This window comes from Egretta garzetta, unplaced genomic scaffold (genome assembly GCF_000687185.1).
Source record: "Egretta garzetta isolate BGI_Z169 unplaced genomic scaffold, ASM68718v1 scaffold190, whole genome shotgun sequence".
Lineage (NCBI taxonomy): Eukaryota > Metazoa > Chordata > Aves > Pelecaniformes > Ardeidae > Egretta > Egretta garzetta.
The window spans coordinates 2920146-2933673 of record NW_009258272.1 but is presented as its reverse complement, the minus strand read 5'-3'; the positions used below and the strand labels follow the sequence as shown (position 1 = coordinate 2933673).

Here is a 13528-nt window from a genome sequence, read left to right as displayed (position 1 = left end):
GCTGGCTGGAGAAAAGGGGATGCTGCCCATCACCTGGCTGCCTGCTCCCTGCTAGGACAGACAGTGATTCCCTCCCTCTTACCCCTCCATCCCCACATCTTCCAGTGCTCCTCTGCTCCTGGCAGTAGTAAACCAGCAGACCCCATGGCTGATGTCGTAGCCTCTGGCTGATTTGTGTAAGGGGAGGACAGAGAGAACACAATAAGATGTCAGAGGAGATTCCAAGCAATTTTGCCAAACACTCAAGGGATATTTTTTCTTTCCACTCCCCTCCCCCCCTTAGTTTTTAGAATAATTTTTCAAGAGCACATATGCAAGTCATCTAAGGGAAACAGAACAGTGAGTACCAGGGGCTGGTACACTGTGTTCCCTTTGTGTACTGTACAGAAAATAGATAAAAGAAACAAAGGATGATGCAGAGAGCAAAGCAGCCATCAGTACTCTCAGAGAGGTTCAGTCTGACCTTTTCAGAGATGAAGGTCAAACCAAAAAATCCTCAGGTGCCGGAAATTGGTCCCATCTTCCTAGGACCAGGAGAGATTTACCGCTAACAAACGAGAACAGAATTCCATGCCATTTGTTGTTGCTAGAGTCAAGAGAAAAGGCAAGAAAGGAATATTGTCTTGGATAATAATATGGATTATGTGCTGCTTTAAAAAGTAACTTACCATTTTATGATCCTATCTGCTATACACCCAGCCACCTACCCAGATTACACGTGATAACAGAAAACAGCTTGGACACACACCCCCGCCCCCAGCATCAGCAAGCTGGAAGGCCGGACCCCACAACAGCGGCGGTGCTCGTTAGCATGCACTGTGTTCTGAAAGGAGACCCCCCCTCCTTGCCCCCTGCCCCTCAACCTGCCAGTCCCTCTGTCTGCTGTTGCTGCTCACGAGCCTTTAGATGCAGAGCATGTCCAGCCGTAAGCGTGGGATAGCTCTCCTGCATCCCATCCGGGTTGTTTGTCTTGGGTCCCTCTCCATTCAGAGCAGAATGATTTTGCATAAATGCATCGACATGTCTGCTTTGTTCATGCATGAAGGGTCCTTGGCATTTCTCATCCCACCCCCGCCCCGGCCGTCTTCTCCCTACCCCCCTGGCATGTAGCTTCACCAGCTTTTGCATGATTTCCCGGTGCAACAGTGAATAAACCTTCCCGAAGCATTGCCAGTCAATCAAGCGCAGTTAAAAATACCCAGGCGATTATTTTGGATAGAATTAAAACAAGTGATCGGAAGGAGAGGATGGAAAAGGGTGCAAAAGTGAAGCCGTAATGGCCTTTACTATGTAATTTGGTTTCATGTTCTGCACAAGAAAACATGTAAAATATGTAAACAGAGCTCTCCAGGATTGTAATGTAGCTACAAAGCCACAGATATACAGGCAGGCAGGGTGCTATTCTTCAGCAGAACGGAATGCCATCCCCAAAACCACACGATCATTTCTTTAAGCCTGAAAGTAAACTTTCTCATGCCAGGAGCGGAGAATTTATTTTTTCTTTTAAATGAAGGATTGTCTGCACTACTTGTTCGGAGAACTGTAGGCATTTTAGCCCACATTGTCATAAGAGACCTCGTATTTTGAATGCCAATGAATTTTAGGGTGTTCATCTTGAGATGTCTCTAAAAGGCATGTGTTTTGGAGGGTGGTGCTTACCCAGCACTGTCCTGAAGGTCTCTTGAGTCAGTCCCTCGGTCCCCACCTGCAAAAAAAAAGGAAAAAAAAAACCAAACAAACAAACTGGGAACCATTTGGATAAACTCTTGAGCTGCTCTGAATCTCTCCTGAATGGTGCTGCCTTAGTTGGAGCTGTAACTGTTAACGAACCCCAAATCCGCCCTCATTTTTGGAAATAGGGCCTGTAAAGCTGGAGGATCACCCTTTCTTCTGAGATCATTTCAGAGGTGAATCTGATGAGAAGCCATGATTCACCAGCCTGGTAACTGGGCCTGGCTCCCCCTGCTACCAGCAGGAGCCGTCCCTGGGCCCAGGTTTCCACCGTAGCCTCAGGGTCCTGCAAACTTTCATGGGTGCCAGGAAATGGTTATTTTCACAATCAGTGCTGTTATCTGTGCATGCCCCTACTCACTGGGAGAAGCCCTCATTTTGGGAGAACATCAAGTTCTGCTTAGCCATTTTGGTCATTGGGCCAGAATCCTTATGCTTAGCGCTTTGGGTGGTAGATCTTATTTTCCTATTTTTTTGGTAATTAACCCTTGTATCATCGCCCTGAGAGAAGACAAGTCTTTTCAGAGAGGGAAGCTGAAGCACAGAGTAGAGATGACCTTCTTTCCACCTTTCTCCACCCAAATATCTTTGAAGAATCTGCCCTTCTGGCAGAGCAGATCTGTTCCTGGTGCACTGCACTGTGTTTGCACTGTGACCCTTACCTGCTGGAAAAGGAAAGCCTTGCTGTATGGAAATTTAACTGTATCCCAGTGGTTGTTTCTGGTGGGAAAGGCCGAGACCAAGCAGCCATGATTTCCTCCATCCCCTGTGCTCCCAGTCTGGCCTCCCAGAGCCTACTCCTGGGAGGCTGAAAGAACCGGCAGCTTCTTCCCATGCTCATAATTCAGTCCCCACAGTAACTTCTTTGGGGAGCAGCTGGAAGTTTCTGTGGACTCCCCTATTAGCCTGGGACATAAAGATGAGATGTTCTGAGTGGTCTTTTGGTTTAATTTGTTGGAGTTTGGGGTTTATCAGATCAGCCAGGGCTGTTATGAGGTTGGAGAGAAGCGATGGGCGTCCCCAGGCACCGGCAACCAAACCTTTGCTTGGGTGCAGATGAGCTAGGGCTGGGGGAGGCAACTGGGCTGCTGCTCTACGGACTCTCCCTGGATGATCCGACTCATTCAGAGGAATTTGTTTGCGTGGTGGCAGTTTTGTTTCTCTGGAGTTTCGGTGGGAAAAGCACGGTGAAGCAAGGGGGAACCTTCTGATTTGCATACCACAAGCCGTGCCTTCAGGTATTAAGAAAAACAAGCCACATGGTTTAATCTTAATTAATGCACGCTGACGTAGGGCTGAGTCATTGGATAGGAAACCAGAAGGGTTTGACTGCTGAGGTGCAACCCAGTCGGCTCCCCGGGACCCACATGGTAGCTCTGCTCCGTGCCCCCCGGGGCGTGCTCCCTGGCAGCCCCACCGCAGCCTTCCCTCTTGCTGTTACATTCAGGGCCTCTTCCCAATGTATCATCTCCCTAAATGTATCCAATTAAGGCCTGTTGACAGCCCAGACCAGACTTACACCCTTAGGATTAGAGGCATGTGTATGTCTTCATATAGAGTAGGACAGCAACTGGGTGTCTGGCTGGCCCACCAGGCGTGCGGCGCGGGAAGCTGAGCAGCTTGGAGAGGGAAAAGGAGCCAGGGAGGGAGAGATTTGCACCCCCAGTTACCCTTGCATGTGGAAACGCTGTGTGATGAGGGTTGCGTGTGGTTTACACAGCATGTTTACATGGTCCATAACCCTAAACAAAGCTGAAAAGCATGACTTTAACTCTGGAAATAAAAGCGCTGGAAACCCCTGGTTTTCTGCACATGAGAAAGTTTTGTTCTTTAAACACACAGATGTTTTTAAATTAAAAATCACTCTTTTGACCTTTCCTGAATGTGATCATGTGGCCAGAGCTGACATTAACCACTGCACGGCTGTTTGCCTCAGCCACCGGCGCAGCTTAGCACGCGATCTCCGGGGCTGGTGGCAGCACCTGCCCAGTCTGACACCCCTTGGAAGCTGCTCCTGTGCCCTGTGTGCGCTTGGGGCGGTGCGGGGAGGTGGGGTTAGGTACGGGGATATTTAGGGTCTACTCCTACCGTGCTGGAGATGAAAGCGCTGTGATTTTTGTTTTCTCCTTGCTAGTTGAAAAAGCTCTGGCTTATTTTTTTTTCCTCTTTGTCTCTCTTCCTATCAGAAGTGTCGCCCAAGTGCTTCTAAGCATCTCTGCCCACCTCAGCCAGCGTGTTGTTCTGATGGAGAACTCCTCATTGAGCTGAAGTTCTTTATGGATTTGTTGTTGCTTTTGGGCTTTCTCTAACTGGCTGTGTGCTTTCTTTGTCCAAGCAAATTTATAGGACCAGCTTTGGGAAGGAAGGAGGGGATGTTACCAAGCCCAATCCTGCTTTGCCTTGCAGGAGTGCCAAACCAGTAAAACTACAATGAATCCAGTGAGGCGGCTCCACTAATGAAATAATAAAAATATATTTAAGATCCTCCTAAAGTTTGGTGCACATTCTGCCTTTGACAGTTTGATTTTCTGATGCCAGCTGCTCCCAAAGGAAATGCTCCAGTCAAAGGGGGAAAAAAAAAAAAAAGGAAAAAAAATAAAGCTTTTGCTCTGCTCATCAGTGGCAGAAGTTTATGGGATGGGATTGTTTTCCTTTGCCGCAGCACCCTCACGGCCAGTCTTGGCCTGCAGTTCTATGCAAGCTTTGCTGTAGTGGACCTAGCTGGTTCAAGTTAGAGACAGGCAGTTCGGGAACCCGAGTGTGCAGCCAACAATAATGTTCTGGCTACTGTATTTGTTTAACCTCGCTCTCCAGTGGATGGATATATAGTCTGTTAAAGCACTTATCAGTCTATAATGCCTTCAGACTTTTGTGAGCAGCAGTGTGGAAGTTGTAGACAGGAGCTTTTGCCATGTCTTTTAGCTGTAATGAGGCTGATGTTTGCATGACTGAAGGTATAAGGTCCTGCTTGGGTGCAGTTTCCTTATGCTGTCTGTCTAGCGGGTTGCATTTGGCTGCGATTTCTACCAGTAGATGCATTTGTGAATTTGAACATAATAGCAGAATGCAATTTAGGGCTAATTCTAAGAATTATGCCTTCTAGGTGAGATCCTGGCAGTGCTGGGGTGGAAGATGCTCTTGCTGAAGAGCAGCATCTTCATGTCCTGCTGCTGTGCTGAAGCAATAGCAAACCTCTGATGTGAATTAGCAGGAGCTCATGGCACGCTTTCATGTGCTTCATGTGAGGCCGCATTCTGCGTGGCTGTGTACTTGGAGCTATCACATCCTTCAAGGGTGCATTGCTGAATGGCAAAAGAAGCAGGGGCACATACAAATCGCACTCACGACCTCCAAATGCTGGTGTTTACTTGTGGGCTTGTGCAGAAGTTGAGTTGATTATTAAAACCCATTAGCACAAATATTCTTTTTCTCACTCCTTTCTTCTGCAGTTTCTGGCCCCGGCTCAACTGAAGTCTTTGGGGTGATCCTTTGAACCATGCAAAAATCATATGGTTAGGGTTTGGTTGTAAAATCAAAACTCCGTATTGTTTTTTCCACAGGTCCAGCTAGCATCCTAGATATTTTGATTACACCTGGCTGGATGTCAAAGCTGATGTGGGTTTGGGATAGGGCCAGTCAGAACTGATTTACAGTTTTTTCAGGTATAATATGTGAAGTTTATGGTTTTATGTGATTTTGATTTGAACTCACCGGTTTTAAATGAAGTTTGCTTTGAATCTGGAGATAACAGAAATTCAAAGGAAAGCTCAAAGAATGCAGGTCTGCATGATTTAAAAAATGAAATATATTGTTCATACTCTTTGGAAGTGAAATAACTGCATTTTTTGAGAAAGCTAAAGTTAATAACACACATTGAATACACATGCAATCTGGGCCATCTGATGGAAATCCCTGTAGCTCCTATTCGCTTTCCTGAAACTAAACCAACTTCTATGACTAAAAAAAATAGCCCATGCATCTCCCCCTCATTTCTGAATCACAGCCCTGTGCTACATCCAAAACTCTACCCAAGGAAATTTCCCTTTGGAAACGAACGCTATCATTTTTATTGTAAAGTAGAGGAATTGATCGTCATGTCACACTGCAAGCGAACTATTGATGCCAATGTCATATCAGCTCTGGCATTTTCATACACATAAAGGTCACTTCCCAATTACTATGAAATCCAGCAAAACCTTAAGCTGAATGTTGGGGTTGTGGGCTAAGCAAGCTGTAGTAACGTGCTGATTGAACACTAAGGCTGCAAGGTCTGGGCACCATCGGCTGCTCCCGATTCAAAGAGGAAGTGGCTGTGCTGAGACTGGACACGGCAACTGGCAACAGGGCTTTATTTCATCCTGCAGGAGATGTAATCTGCTTCCCAATCCCACAGCCAAATCCTGTTCTTCATTACATGGGTAAAATTGACAGATGAGATTTCCTCTTACTTCTGAGCCAACGGAATCTGGGAGTAATATAGCATCAGCGTGTTACCCCAGGAGTTTTATCAGCTTCCAGTTGATAAAGCTTTTCTGTTGATCACCTGCCTGCATGCCTTTGTCCTGGACCAGGACACGCTGCTGGTTTTCATCTTTTGCCATCAGACCTTTAAGTACCCCAAAGAAAACAGGCAACAAGCAGAGAAAGAGCACGAAACTTAGTAAAACTGTGCTGTCAGAGATGGGGGACAAGGAGAGGTTTGGAGTAGAAGCTGCAGTTCGTGAGCATCAGAGGTAAGGGAAGGTCGCTGCTGAGGAAGAAGTGGTGACTAGAAGGTCAGAATGCTACTGAAAGAGGGAGGACACAGCTTTCTCTCATCGTCTTATGCTCATAACCTATGCTGCTCAATCTCAGGTTTGGTTTTGGTTTTTGGTTTTGATTTTACAACAACAGGGTGTTTTAAACTCATTGTTAGTGCACAGAAAAATTTAATAGTTTGGAAAAAAATAACTTTGAATGCTTTCCTTACGTTTTAGAGGCCAACCTGAAATGACCCTATGCTGACTTTCATAGTTGGGCAGACAACTGTTGACTCAAACGTTCTGACAGGACAAATCCAGAATGCTAGTGAAGAGACTGGTCCTGAAGTATTTCTGACCAGAACCTAAAAGAAAACCCAGAGCACAATTTCTGATGCCCCTTGAGTTTTTCCATCTGAGCTCTGTTGGCTCCTGAGGTTTGAAATGGCCCTAGAAATTAGCTGATTTTTGAGGTGTTTGTTGGAACCCAAACGGTGGCCTTTTTAATGGTTCAGTGCTCACTAATGTGGGCAATTTCATTTTTTTCCGTAACTCCAACCCAATTCCCAGCCTAAGTGAGAAGAAAGTGCAACAGCTTTCAGAACAGATTGGAGGTCTGTGCTACAGTTGGCAAACTGGGTGGTGTCCATGTGGCAGTCAAGCTGCCTTGTAATATTGGGCAATAAACAAGCAGGAACCTTTCTGATATTTAGCAACCGCACTATGGTTTCTCATCCTTGGGTAAGATTAAGCTTAGGTCTGCAAGAACAATAACGTATTTAAGAATAAAAGGTCTGGGTGACTGCCAGCCCCCATGTCTGGCAATGGAGAGAGAAAGTTTTCATCTGTAAGGGATGTGTTAAAATGCTGCTTATGTCATGGTTGGGTTTCTCTGGCATGTGTTGAGTTAAATATAAATAACATTCTGCAAAGCAGTCGGCTAAAAAATGTGGATTAATTAGGTTTATTATGGTTGAAATCTGTTCTTTAGCTGGATTTTCAAACAACAGAGCATGTCTTGTTTGTGCCTCCATGGGTTTCATATCAGTCCCTGAGTATTTCTGTGCACTTGTACAACCTCACTCAGGATGTTGTGTGCTCCACAAATAGATGGTACTGGGGGTTTTACCAATAGATCCCGTCCCTACTTGTTCTGTAGTTGCTGTTTTGCAAATGGGACAGGGTATAGCCCATGTCGTCCCAGAAAGTCACAGTGTTGGCGGTCTCGGTGCAGAAGTGGCAGCAGCGCCGTGCCCAGTAAGAAGGAGGGAGGGAGAGGCAGCAGCCTCATGTTTGGGGCATGATAACCACTTCCACCCTTCTCCTCCAGAAGGAGGTTGCTCCCTACTGCCTGATGGACGGGTGCTTGCGATGGCCCTTCATGGCCATACTTAGCTTGAAGACATGGTCTGGAGGAAGCCCCGCCATAGGATGACAGATGGGATTTTGGGAGCAGACAGATCTGCGGACTGGAGATTTGCTCTGTTTACAGCCGCCTGTGGGCAAGCAGACAGGCATGGCCACTCCAACCGCAGCGTCACCGTATGCCGGAGCTGAGTAGGGCAGCATCCTGCTTTAAATAGCAGCCTTGCCTGTCTTCATTTAGAATTATTTTGATGGTACAATGTGAGAGATGAGAACCACCAGTGGATGCAAAGCCTGTGGTGTCTGGCTGTGCTCGCTTGATAGGAAGGACAGAGCGGGTTGGTATCTGTATTTAACCTGCTCCTGTGGGGAGGTGCATCCTTCACAGGTGTATGTGCTTTGTTTGTCCCTTCTCTTTGTAACATCGTAGCACGTTTTTGCAGCTAATGGCTCTTACCCTCAAGACACCTTTGTGATGTGGGGGAATACCATCCTCGTCTTAGAGATAGGGGCCTCGGGCTTGCAGAAGCCAAGTGCTGCCCAGAAGGTTGTAATGGGGCCATGCACTGGGCACAGTCCACAGGATCAGTGCTCCTCAGCAAATCTTCCCATATTACTTTGAAGGGAAACGTTATGAGGAGATGGAATTGATTGCAGTAGTAAATGTGTTTTAGATGTGGCAATGAACTAAGCGCGCCCGATATATCACTTTTCCCTTTCTGCTGACACATTCCTCGGTCCCCTTGAGTAAGAGAAGGAAAACAGGAGAGGCAGTTTGAAGAACATGTTGTCCCTGTGATTGACAAGAGGTTGTATAAATCAGTCAAAGGGAATCCTCCAGGCATTCCCTCTTGTGGGAAGACCCACAGTGCTCTCTGGCCTTGTTCATTCTGTCTCTCGATGTTTGTGTACAAAATGTGTGGGTGGGAGACAAGCTGGATTAGAACCTCGGAGAGGAACAGACATCAGCTCTTTTAATTGAAAGCAGCTTCCTAGGGAGGGGTATGACATGGGCTTCCAGTAAGTAGACACAAATAGTCCCCAAATACTGTGGAGCAGATACTAAGCTCCTGTGGATCCCAGTGCTGTGTGGGTCTGAGAACCTGGATGAGCCCCAGTGAGAGAAGTTTTGAGTCCTGCGTGATGCCTTCATTCTTCAAAGCAAATACTTTAGTGTTTGGTAACACCCTGAAATGAAAAGTACAGCTATGTCTTCTTCCCTCCACAGCTGTCAGGTGCTTTAGCTGATGTTTTGCATCACTGTAGCAAACCGGAGGATGTCAGGAAATAATTTATTTCTCATAAGTGTGAATTCCTATGAACTTGTAGCTGTGAGGAGAGATGATGCTCTGTCTTCCAGGCCATTGGAACTTGTAGCTTAGAAGTGGTGGTACTACAGTTAAGTGCCTTCACGCTGCTGCTGTCTTCTAGGGATGCCTTAAAAGCAGAGGTGTGAAAGACTCTCCCAGCAAATGGTTCTCAGGCTTTGCAGTTGTGGTGTGACACCCAGTAACTGGGTAGGATTGAAAAGGGGATGTGTTTACCACGTGCGTTAGAGCCTATTGAGATGGTGGAGTCTGTAGGTGACAGGGACTGTTTATCCAATCAGATTGTTACTACAAAATCTTAAAGAACTGCTTTGCCATTAGCTAAGTTTACTGGGGAGCAGCTAGTGTAGAAGAGGCTCTTGTAGCCACTCCTAATGTCATGTCTGTTAGACTTTTCCCACTCTTCTCCGTTATACTTTTCTCCTCAAAGAACTTTTTGCCCCAGTACTGCTTTGAAACACTTGTCTGAGTAGCAGTGGATCAGCCTCAGCAGGAGGAAGCTTATCTAACCTCTTCAAACCAGACCAGCCTCCTGAGCCTGCACACCTCAGCTGCACATGGCTCAAACACAGGCTCTTTATGCAATGTTAAGGTTTTTGCTAATATTCTCAGGCAGAAGCAGAAAGGGCTAGAGTTCACACACGCACACAAATCAAACAAGGCATTTAAAAGTTATCACAGATTTCCAACCCACCTCAGCAGGGGTTTGTTTTGGGTTTGATTCAAACTTTTGGTGAAGGTCTGGGTGATTTCTTAATACAGGTTTTCACTCATCCATTAAGTGGCACTTAAAAGGCACCAAACACCAGTACTTTTGTTTCTTTCAACCACCTTTTTGGACCAATCGAGCAGGAGGAGATGTAAGAATAAGAACAAAATCATATAAAAGTAATGAGACCTTTGTTCATGTCAAAGAGCTCTCTGACCATATAAATTGCAGATGTGGGTAAGATAAATTCCATAGCTGGAGAGGTATTAAAATAAAAACCATGCTCCCAACAAGAGACAGGCTGCTGAAAATGCAAGAAGGGAGAATTGCGAAATGGTACATGTCGAATTGCTGGCCTGGATTTCAAATGCCAAAGATAGTTTAGGTAAAGCCTTGCTCTGCTGTAAAATGTAACACTATCCACTGGCTAGCCTCAATGAAGCTTGGTCCCAGTTGTTTTAAAAAATAAATAAACTAAAAATCTTCTTCCAGCCCATTAAAGCTGATTTATGTTTTGCCCATAGATTCCTCTGCGCTGGATCTTGAGGGACTCAGATTATAGCGGTGATTACCTCACTTCTAGCCAATCTGGTTTCTCATTCCCAGGCTCTCTTTGCATCGCCTGGACTTTGCCTGCTGAGACCAAGAGGGCAGTTCCATGCAGAATTCCTGAGTGGGCACAGGATTTTGAATGGTTAAAAACATCTCTGTTAATTCTCTTGTTTCACTTCAGGCTTTTCTTTTTGGTTTAATAATCGGGGAAATTGCTTGTGGGAACAGCTTTACTGGCAGCACATCACCACCTGATTGCTCAGTTCAGGCTCTGGTCTTGGAAAGAAATCCAGTACTGTCCCCAAGAGTGTGTGGCTCCAGTTAGCACCTAGCACAGGTGGTCTGCAAGATCAGGCCTGGGCTCTCCTGGGGCTAGCACAACTGCTGGAGGTGGTGTGGCCTCCTGGGTTACATTCATAGCTCCACTGCCGCTCTACTGTGAGACCACAAGATATTCCCTCTGTCCCCATGACTCTGGTGGGGACAGTCACTGAGTTCAGCAAAGTGTTGTGAATCTTAACAGGTACCCTCAGACGTCCCGAGAGCCTCGGCTGGAAGCATCCTTCTAATGCAGTTGTAGCCTTTTGCATGGTGGGCATTTCCCTCCCCGTGTTTCTTGGGGGAATGAAGGCTATGGTCATGCACGTTTCTTTTTTTGAAGCAGCTTCACTGAGCAGTGTGGTTTCAGGGCAAATCCTACCGTTTCTTGGAGCTTCATTTTCACATCTGACGTACTGACAGCACTGCAAGGCTCTCTGGTACTTAAATTCACGCATTTTCTTCTTTGAGCTTTTCATCCATGCCAGCGCTTGGTATTCATCTACGTGTTCTTTTTTGAAAAGAGCAGTTCACTTATAATCCTGCTGCTGCCTGCCATGGGCAGTGCCGTAGGTGTAGGAAGAAGGTGATTCCACATACAGAAACTAGTTAACAAAACAAGAAACTAGTTTGCTTAAACTGGGTTGTAGAGACAGGCCTTTCCTGGCTAGACTTGCTTCCAAGGTTACATGGCCATCTGTGGCTTCCCTGGGGTTACAGTAACATGTGGGTTTAAATAGGACATTGCGTGAGTACTGTGGAGAGCATCTGCAGGCTGCCTGTGCTGTGCCTTGGTACTTTCGGAAGTGATCATCCCTTTGACTCCAGTGGGAAGAGTCGTGGTCCATTTGGGTGGGAGCAAAGTTGTTCTGAATGCTGTCAAAGACTTTGTAGTGGATTCAGAGGAAAGTGTTGGCTGCCATCCAGCTGCTGTGAGGCTTTAGCTCCTTTTCATGTTTCAATTTTTCTTATTGAGGTGGAAGACCTGGAAACATAAGTTTTGAGTAATCTCATGGTATTTAGGGACGTCATTACTGTGTATTATTTTATTCTAGCAGTGCACCTGGACTTTTTTCCTCACTTTAAACAGCCATAATCCTTCCTTACTGTCATCTATCTACATCTCTTTTGGTGTTTCTTTTTTCTCCTGCAGATGTGTCGAACTAAGGTGATTGACCTGAACGATGGCGTCTCTCAGTATGCCTGGTACCCCTGCACGGCCAACTTCCAGTACTCCCACATGACACAGACCATTTTCTGGCTGAAGGTAGGGAATGCACATGTCATTCAGAAGTCTCCTCTTTGCCTGCCCATACAAAGTTTCTCCAACAGGCAAAGTATCATGGGACAGTCTTCCCTGGGCCAAGCTGTTCCTTTCTTTGAAGTATGTTTGGTGCAAATTAGCAAAAAAAAAGCCTCCGAGCACTGTCCAGAGAGTCAGTGGTGAAGTCCCCTCTTGTGGCGAGGCTACTGGATTTCTGAGAGGTTACAGCCTCCAGCTGCAGGGCTGTTTGACTTGAGTTTATCTAGTTTGTGTAAGAGAGATTGGAAGAGAAGACTTCTGGGTGATCTGGGAGGGGAATTGTTATTTTAAAAGTCCTGGACTGACTCTTGGAGTTTTGTAAAGCCCACCACAGTTCTCCACTTCAGCCTTTGTGGGGCTTTTGTTTTCCAGGCTTATTTTTCCCAGCCTATGGTAGCTGCAGCAGTCCTAGTTCACTTGGTCACTGATGGGACCTATTACCTGGATCAGAAGCAGGAGACCATCGGCGTGCAGCTGTTTGACACCAAAGAGCAAAGCCATGATCTTGGTAAGACTGTATTTTATTAAACTCCCTCTTTATTGCTTGCTTAATCTGTTGGTACCCCCATTCACAAACTAACCAATACTCACTATGTGTTCAGAAGTGATTAGTTCCCGTTTAGTCATTCAAATAGGCACTATTTCAATGCTTCATGCACAGCCCCTCCCTGGAGAGACATTGACAGTGATCCAGGTGAACCGCTGGAAGCAGGGAGTGAGGGACCTGCACCACCTGGTGCAGCAAATGCTTCTGCTTAGCCAAGTGTAGTTGGGCAGATCTGTAGTCCTCCTTGAAGGGAGGTTTCCCCAGCTATTTAATGGCCAAAATTTTTCATGCAAAGTATTTCTGGTTTGATGAAGTTCTGACACCAGGGCCCTTGTGGGCTGCTTGCATGGCCTCAAGCAGATGTGCCTGACAGAGGCTGTGGACCTGCTAGTTGTGCTGAAGTGCCAGGGTGGACCATTTTAGTCTCTACCCTGGGCACAGGTCCCTGAACCTGGGAAAGTTGTGTCTGGCGAATTGATTCTGGCTGCATTTAAGCTCCAGGACCAAGGAGCTCACCCTAGCTCCCAACTCCGTGCCGGGGTAGGACTTGCATAATCCCTTTCCAGCTGTCTCCTGCCCTTTTTTCCACTGGGAAGAAAGCTGGCCGTGTTCCCCCAAGAGCAGTTTTTAAGGAAATATAACCCCCTCCCCCCAGTTTTCTGTTTTACCATAACTTTGCAAGTTGAACAAGCTGAAACTCAAATGAACTTCCTACTAGTGATGAAGAGAAGGGACACACCCAAGTGACAGGTAGTTGGTGGCTACCCAGGGTAATATATAATTTGGTGGGGTGTGGAGGAAAAGAAATAAAGTATGAGTGGTGTCTGTTGTCCGAGAGCAAACCGAAATTCACAGCAAGTTGTGCAGGTTGAATCAGGATAGCTCCCAGTTTGCCAGAGCCCTTGGATTAGTCTTGCCCTCCTCCTTTTGCAAAAC

General features: G+C 46.3%; 1 protein-coding gene across 1 annotated transcript in view; it reads left to right on the top strand.

Annotated features, from left to right (window-relative positions):
• PAPPA (pappalysin 1) overlaps nucleotides 1-13528 on the top strand; it is a 178676-nt gene that overhangs the window by 113474 nt on the left and 51674 nt on the right. Inside the window, exons 11-12 of the mRNA XM_009634899.2 lie at nucleotides 11896-12009; nucleotides 12418-12553. Coding sequence (XP_009633194.1) covers nucleotides 11896-12009; nucleotides 12418-12553 — 250 coding nt within the window. The remainder of the gene's footprint in view (nucleotides 1-11895; nucleotides 12010-12417; nucleotides 12554-13528) is intronic.